General features: G+C 33.9%; 1 protein-coding gene across 2 annotated transcripts; it reads left to right on the top strand.

Moving 5' to 3' along the window:
• The first annotated feature begins 492 nt into the window (after positions 1-492).
• Positions 493-8,077, top strand: KERA (keratocan). Of its 2 annotated transcripts, none has more exons than XM_063646564.1 (3): positions 493-622; positions 2,272-3,165; positions 7,040-8,077. In XM_063646564.1, exons 2-3 carry the CDS (start codon positions 2,280-2,282, stop codon positions 7,210-7,212), a joined length of 1,059 nt encoding a protein of 352 aa, XP_063502634.1. In that variant the 5' UTR covers positions 493-622; positions 2,272-2,279; the 3' UTR covers positions 7,213-8,077. The 2 variants fall into 2 exon arrangements, with proteins under 2 accessions (XP_063502634.1, XP_054301344.1); XM_054445369.2 differs by having other exon boundaries at positions 559-838.
• The last annotated feature ends 588 nt before the right edge of the window (positions 8,078-8,665 follow it).

Raw genomic sequence — 8,665 nt, 5'->3', positions numbered from 1 at the left:
ACAATAGGAAACAGGGATACAAAAATTGTTTCTCTGAAACAAAGCATAATACCAAGATTAGCACCAAAATCAGGCAGTGCTTTCCAGATATCACATTTACATTTTTTCAAATACATGTATTTATTTATTTTTCCCTTAGTCAAACACATTACAGCATCTATTTTATATCTGAAACAGATAAAATATGTCCATATAAACAGAAGACATTGGCTTTTAATTATTTGTATTCAATTTTTAAGAAATGATAATCTAGGGAAAATGTTTTAAAATCTTTTAAAATATCTTTTTGTTATACTTTAAAACTGCCTTCAACTGCCTATTGGTAAATAAGGTCTGGATATCAGTACATGACAGCATGTACTAATGAATTGAACTGTGAATTAGGAATGAAAATTGCCTAGAAATTTTTTTATGGGTTCTTAGGATTAAAGTAAGAATTTCCTTTGCAGGGCTGTGTAGGCACTAAGATTCCATGGTTGTTGGAGGGGTTAAATTTGGATCTACTAGTGCATATATATTACGAAGGATTCATAAAAACACGACAGTGGAGCCTGGGTCAATCCATTACCATGTACAAGCAGTGACCAATAGAAAAGGAAGAAGAAGATCCAAGAAGGCTGAGGTAAGCAGTCTTCTGAAGCCCTGTCAAAGTGGAAACAATAGATCAAAGGTGTTCATGGTGACTGGGACGAGTAGGTTTCACTGTTTCTCATAGGAGGCTTGACAGCTTAAAGTAAAAACAAATTATTTTCGTCAAAGATTTTTTTTTCTCTTAACTGATTTTTAGCCAACCTCAGACTCAGACACAGGACTCAACGGTGTATTCCTGGAAGGCAAGGTAAACTATTTTGCACTTTTAAAAACTCTTAAAGTTAAGCATGCAAAGTACTTATTCAACAGACGCAGGATTACAACTTCAATAACTAAACCAAAACCCTATTCTGAAAAAGAAAAAAAAATAATGTTTCTTTGTTGGAACATGGCCAGAGCAGCGTTCTGCAATCCTAGAAAATTTGACAGCCTGCAGAAGCAGCTCTGCACTTGTTTTCTGCAATTTAATGGCAAAATTGAATGATCAGCATTTCATAAATGAAGTTGACTTTATCTTTTCCTAAGGAATCAGTAAAATTTATTTCATCCTATTATCAATCAGTTCAATAAATGTACATTGGTCAGAATGTTACTGATATATATATATAAATATATATGTAACATATGTATGCTATAAATGATTAAAATATATATGTATATTTCCTGTTAAAATAATTATTTGTGCCAATAATCTTTGATGATCAGTGGGGAGGGTTTATGTGTTTTAAATGTATCAAATATTAGTAAATGCTAACCTACTTTCTATTATCCACACTGATAATATGAATATAAAGAAATTCTCTACCTGTATCCTAAATATGTTTTTTGGTTGTTTCTGTTTCTTATCAACCATAATAATGGCATAGTTGAATACAATACTCATGTACTTGTGCTATACATCACAATGTATTCAACTCTATATAATAAACTCTATCTCTATATATACATATATACACATATATAGAGACAGAATATACATATTCTCTGAGAGAGGGAGGGAGAGAGAAAGAATTGATAACTCAATAGCTTGGCTGAACAACTTAATTGTGTGCTTAAAATTATAGACATCTTCCCCCACCCTCAAAAAACTCACCTGAGAAGTTGAGCTAGAGAATAACAGATTAATCACATTTTTATTCAGATCCTAGAACCTTCCTTCACCATAAAGTGCTAAAATGTTCTTTGATCTCTTCATTCCTTTGGTTCAAGGGCCAAAAGGCCTAGGAAATCTCATCCAGATGTTCTGCTCATTTAAGAGTAAAAGTAAAAGCATATGCCTTCCTCTCAGGAACAACACAGATTCCCAGTTTGAGTTTTTAAAAGATCACTTTTTTGTACTCTCGTATTCAACTACTGGTTTCAGTTCAGTTCTTTAAATTAAATAGCTTGAAATGGAAAAACACTTAGAGCTGCTAAAATTTTCTTTCCTTTTCTCAGCTTTTATTGTGTTTGGGTTACAACCAGAAAGCTACAAGTTGGTGAATTATTCTCAATGTTTGCAAAATGCTTTGCATATGGTGCCTACTAACTAATGTGTATTAATTAAGATCCGTGTATGAAATGTTGACATATTTTCACCTCTTCCCTGAAGAAGCAATGTTTACTGATCATTTTGATGTATAAAATTATCTAAAGGTCAAGATCTTCAAATATCTAACAGTTGTGTTCCTTTTTCTGTAGGTGCTATAATGGCAGGCACAATCTGTTTCATCATGTGGGTGTTTTTCATAACAGACACTGTGTGGTCTAGAAGTGTGAGGCAGGTCTATGAGGTACATGATTCAGATGATTGGACTATTCATGACTTCGAGTGTCCCATGGAATGTTTCTGCCCACCCAGTTTTCCTACTGCTTTATATTGTGAAAATAGAGGTCTCAAAGAAATTCCTGCTATTCCTTCAAGAATTTGGTATCTTTATCTTCAAAACAACCTGATAGAAACCATTCCTGAAAAGCCATTTGAGAATGCCACCCAGCTAAGATGGATAAATCTAAACAAGAACAAAATAACCAACTATGGAATTGAAAAAGGAGCCCTAATCCAGCTGAAGAAGTTGCTCTTCTTATTTCTGGAAGATAATGAGCTAGAGGAGGTACCTTCTCCATTGCCAAGAAGTTTAGAACAATTACAATTAGCTAGAAATAAGGTGTCCAGAATTCCTCAAGGGACCTTTAGCAATCTGGAGAACCTGACCCTTCTTGACCTACAGAACAATAAATTAGTGGACAATGCCTTTCAAAGAGACACTTTTAAAGGACTCAAGAACCTCATGCAGCTAAACATGGCCAAGAATGCCCTGAGGAATATGCCTCCAAGATTACCAGCCAATACAATGCAGTTGTTTTTAGACAACAATTCCATTGAAGGAATACCAGAAAATTATTTTAATGTGATTCCGAAAGTGGCCTTTTTGAGACTAAATCACAACAAATTGTCAGATGAGGGTCTCCCATCAAGAGGATTTGATGTATCATCAATTCTAGATCTTCAACTGTCGCACAATCAACTCACAAAAGTTCCCCGAATCAGTGCTCATCTGCAGCACCTTCACCTTGATCATAACAAAATTAAAAGTAAGTAACCTGCAGAGTATGTCTTTGACTAAAGGGCTTATGGTCATTAAATGTATCTTTATTTTCATTAAAAAGAGCAAGTGTGTTGCCCCCTCCCCCACTAATGTTCCTTTAGATTTTTAGTGTGTTTTCAATTTTCAGTATTAAATTTTGTCTATACGCAGACAGTCTTAATGAACCAAGAAGTCCAGTCTTCAAACTGAAGACTAAAAAGTGGACTTGAGTCATCTACAGAGGACTATTATCCATTAGAGAAACTAAATGCCTCTATTTTCTTTTACTCCAGGAGATTCCAATATTTCTGCCCCGTTGGGTAGGCTTATTTAAGAAACCATACTGGGCACAAACAACCTCATGACTATTAATAAAGAAAATATGATTTAAGAGGCATTAGGAAGGCATCTCTGTCCTAAACACTATATGACAGATGATGCCTGAAACCCTCCTAATTGGAGTCTCTAATTAAACTCCCCTAATTACAGTGGAAGTCTCAAACAAGTGTGTAAAGGCTGGTGACTCCACCCCCAGAATTTCTGATTCAGTAGATGTGGAGTTAGACTTGAGAATTTTCATCTCTAACAGCCGTCCAGTTGATGTTCTGGGAACTACACATTGAGAACCACTACTATAGTTTAAGGCTTTATTAATTAAAATGGAAAGAAATTTCCCTGGTAGCTGGCAACTCCTTGGGACTTACAGGCAATCGTCAGGTAGAATACTCTCTCCTTTCCTGAAAAGAGCTTTTCATAAAGGAGTGAGAGATAAATTCAAAGTTTTTGGAGGCAGAGGCATCATCAAGAGAAGAAGTGATTATAAAAAGCAGATGTTGGACACATTAGAGACAAACTTGGCTTCTTCACAATTACGCATGAGACCAGGCTGGACTTGGCGTAAAAATAGGTCCAGCCACAGGGATACGATACCTAGCCTGGCATTTATCTATGCATCTTCAACCTCAGAGTAGACCCTTTAAAAATAACTTTCGGGAGATTTCTCCAGGACAACCTAAGAAAATGAATTCCAAAAGTAATATTCAGTCAGGATAGTTTGTAAGAGAATAACAAAGATAATTTGTCAAAAGGTTGTGCTGCCTGGGTATTACTCACTAAAGCTTTTTAAGCAAATAATCACATAAACATATCATTTATAGGAACAGACTATTTTTCCACTGGGTGCTGCTCAGTTATTTAAGACTTTTTTGTTTTTTTGGTGGGGGAAATTAGATAACAGTGTACTTGAGCCTACAATCCAGGAACTAAATGGCAGCCTGCCATCACAGTGGTTATTTTTCCATAGTAATGAAATGTATTGTTTAATCCTGTAGTCAAAAACAAAAGATGCAACAGAAAAAAAAGTTAAGAAATGAAATCTGTTTAGCTGAATCAAATAGAACAACAACAATATTGACCTAAATATATAATTTTTCCTGACAAGTGTTCTGTGCTTCTACAGGTATATTACAGGTACATTCCTTAAAAGCCCCGTGAACAATTGATGTGGGAAGTAAACTTCACGTGACTCCACATAGAGCCCTTGCTTACAAATTAGGCGTTTCATCCTGAGCATTTGTGAATTAGGGTGTTTAGGAGTGAGGTAGCAATATTTAAATCACAGTTGAGAAGTATAAGACTTTAGCTTATAGAGTGTTATGTGTGTAGTATAGACCCACATTTTAGAGTTTTATCAAAGTGTTTTCTCACAGATTTCTAATTTTCTGTCGTTCTCAAATCTTAGTGTGCATCAGAATCACCTGGAGATCTTGTAAACCCAGGCTGTTGTTTCCCACCCCCAGAATTTCTGACTTGCTAGGTCAGAGGTTGGGCCTCACAGTTTAGTCCCTGGGTATTAATAGTATTGATATTGCTGGCTCACGATTTGAGAACTACTATTTAATCCTTGCAGGAAACTTGTGTGATATTATTAGGAATTTCTGAAGAAAGAGAAACTGAAGATCAGCTAGGGGAGGATATTTGCCCAAGGACAAAGGGTAAATGCAATAGCCAGAACCTGAGTCTAAAGTGTTTTATTCACTCATACAGTATAATAACAATACTTTCCTTCATTGTCATGAATACAAATTTTTTAAAAAATTATATCAGTAGAACAGCAACAAAGAGAAATCTAGTTATTTACTTTTTAATGTAGATGTCAAATTTTGTCATTTCAATATTTAAGAAAATAAATACAAGAGTTTCCCTGGAGAGAATTATTGACATAATAATATCACACTGTGTCAAAACTGTTTAAGTACTTGCTTCTTCTTGCCACATAATCTACTCTAGTTGTGACAAAGTGGTCTCTAAGAAACATACCTCTTCTATGAAAAGCCATCAAAATTTACAAGACAGTGAACTTGTCTTAAGCAATATGATGGAAATATTTATTTTTCTGAAAACTTTCAGGGATTTAAGATTAGGTAAAAATGTTATTTACTCAGCTACATTACTTTCTGGTGTTCCCTGAGAAACACTGTAATTTATGAAAATGTAATTAAATTTAGAATATTTCTTTTTTATATTCATTTATTCAGACATACATTGATTATGGGACATGAGCTTGATGAGGATAAGGGGATTGCACATTGAAAGGGACATATTCTCTTGAGCAAGAGACCAATTGTGGAAATAGAAAGACCAGGCCAGGTCTCAGCTCTGCCACTTACTTGCTGAAATACGTTGTGTGCATTTCCTTATTTCTCTGAACCAGAATTCCCACAAATGCCCAGGTAAGGAGAATAATAATATTGCCTGACAAAGCCTGTGAGATGATCAGGTGATACTTGAATGTATGTAAAAAAAGAGAACCTGGTTTTATAACAACTAAACTGCTATTCAAATGAGTCATTATTTTTATTAAATTCAGTTTACAAAATGGCATAAATTCAAAGAAAAGCAACCTTGCTGGAAACATAAAATTATTCACTACAATATGAATCTGTATAAAACAATAGGCCACAGAGGACGGGCATTGCCCAAGTTCAGTGGGTCTAATCAGGGAAGATCTCTTGTTTGGAATGGTTTTGAAAAGGAATGTAAAGGTAATATATGGATTAATGGTTGAAATCAGCTGTTACAGAGTTCCCTGAATTTTGCTAGTTTAACTGGCCTTCTCTCCTGTATGTTCCTAAATCTCAGCATAGTCATTGGTGCCAAGGGCTTTGATCCAAGGCAGGTGCACAATTACTCCCATCCTAACCATATGAAAAGGGTGCTGGGATATTTTCTGGCTTGAGTTCTTTGTCATTCAATTCTTGGCAAAATTTTAGTTTCCAATTAAATAAATTTGAAGATGAAGATTCAAGATTGTTTTCTGTATTGCTTATGTAAAGTTATGTTAATTGTACTTTTAAAATCATGTTATGTACATTATTTTGCGTATTTTAAGGTAATTTTCAAGCATTTTCTTTTATATTAGATTGATTTTCTACTTACCCATCCAGGATCCATCCATCCATCCATCCACTGTTATACTTACCCATTCTTTCAGTCCCAACTCTGAACTGTTGTCTCCACCTCTGATACCCTAAATCCTACCTACAGCAATCTAAATGTGCTTTATCTTACCTGCAAGTTTAAAAAACAAGTGATGTCTTATACACCTTTGTTTCTATCACAGATCTTAACAGTATTTCCTTACTAGTGCTCTATACTAAGTAGCAGAACATGGACTGAGATGACTGTAAGTTTGCTGAATGTTTGTTTGGGGGAAACAGATAGGCACAATCTCTCACTGATACAAATGTTTTGTATAACCACTATTTTCATATATTAGGCCACTAAGCCCTCCATAGGACCATGGCATTAGTTGTTTGGTCTTCCCACTGTTAGTTTCTCTTGTGTTCCAATTCATTCATCTATTCTCTTTGTCTCTGTAGGCGTGAATGTCTCTGTAATATGTCCCAGCCCATCCATGCTGCCTGCAGAACGAGATTCCTTCAGTTATGGACCTCATCTTCGCTACCTCCGTCTGGATGGAAATGAAATCAAACCACCAATTCCAATGGCTTTAATGACCTGCTTCAGACTTCTGCAGGCTGTCATTATTTAAACACATTCTCACCAAATCTAAAATTAGTTTAATGAGCTAATGTTTCTGACATGAAATGTGGTTACCATTAATAGGTTTAGGACACAAGTTATATTCCCCATTGCTCTCGGCCACCATTTTCATTTGTGCAGTGTATTTTTTCTATTCAAAGATGCTTTTGCCAGTTACATGCATCAAGCCTGCATTAATTTGCTTTTCTTTTAATTAATAAAACAGACACAGAGTTAAGATAGTTTATCAACTCAAAGATAGTTTTATTTTGGTCTCTTCCATAGCTTATTAACACTAAATAACACAATTATATTCTTATACAATAAAAAGGACATATTTGTGTATGTTTAAAATTACTTATGCAGATACCATAATTTACAGTATAAATGTAATAATCAAACAGGAGAATGACCTGAAGAAAATGAGAAAATAAAATATTTCTTAATTGTAATCATAATAAAATAATTGCAGATTGCTAAGTAGCTGTTGGCGGTACAAGTTTGATATTTAGCTTCAGAATGGGCATGGAATGAATCAAATACTTCATCACTAAAGAATTCTTGTTATTTAATATCAAATAATGAAACAGCAGTCATTTCTAGTTCATTACCATTTCTTGTAGCTGTTGTTTTTAGATATAGTCCACTGTATTCTTATAAGTTCTAAATTTTATGTTTATTATAATGCATTTCTTGTGGAATCTTAGTGTTTTAACATTTGAAATCCACTTAAATTGCAAATTGTTCTTTATATTTGATTGTGTTTTTTGGATTTTCTAAATAAAAATATTGAATGCTTTCTAACAAAGCAGAATATTTCAAAGAAATTAGCAAGCTTCATTGAAGAACATGTTTTAATAAAAATGTATTATAGTAAAAATTATTTTCATTTTTCTGGCATAAATATATTCAAATATGTTTACTCCTACCTTCATTTTCCTTTTCTTCCAGAAAACACAAAAAATTTTTATTCTAATCACTTGACATAATATTTCTGATTTTTGTGAATTAAGAAAAATGGAATTTCATTAAGTAACAAAGTACTGTGTACTTTACATTAGCCTTATGACTTTACAAGCATATGCTATAAGCAATCTGTATTCCATAAAGATCAATGGATGCCTTTATATACATTATCCCAACAGTATTCTTAAAAATCCTACAAATCTGGCATATTTCCACAGAAAAATGATTATATATATTTGTAAAACACTAGGTTAAAAATGTCCAATTGTTTACCTCAAAGCCTCTCAGAAACTTAATATGCCATTTTATAATGTAAATTTCCAAGAAAATAATCTAATGTGCAACTATGTTTTTACACCAAACTTATTTGAGGGTGAAGAAGAACCAATCCTTACTATTACCTTATACCAAACTTACTACTTATTTTTACACCAAAACTTATTTGAGATTGAGGAAGGAGAACCAATCAACAAACTTTGAACACAGTTTTTAAAATG

Source organism: Pongo pygmaeus, chromosome 10 (genome assembly GCF_028885625.2).
Source record: "Pongo pygmaeus isolate AG05252 chromosome 10, NHGRI_mPonPyg2-v2.0_pri, whole genome shotgun sequence".
Lineage (NCBI taxonomy): Eukaryota > Metazoa > Chordata > Mammalia > Primates > Hominidae > Pongo > Pongo pygmaeus.
This window is presented reverse-complemented; position numbering and strand designations above follow the sequence as displayed.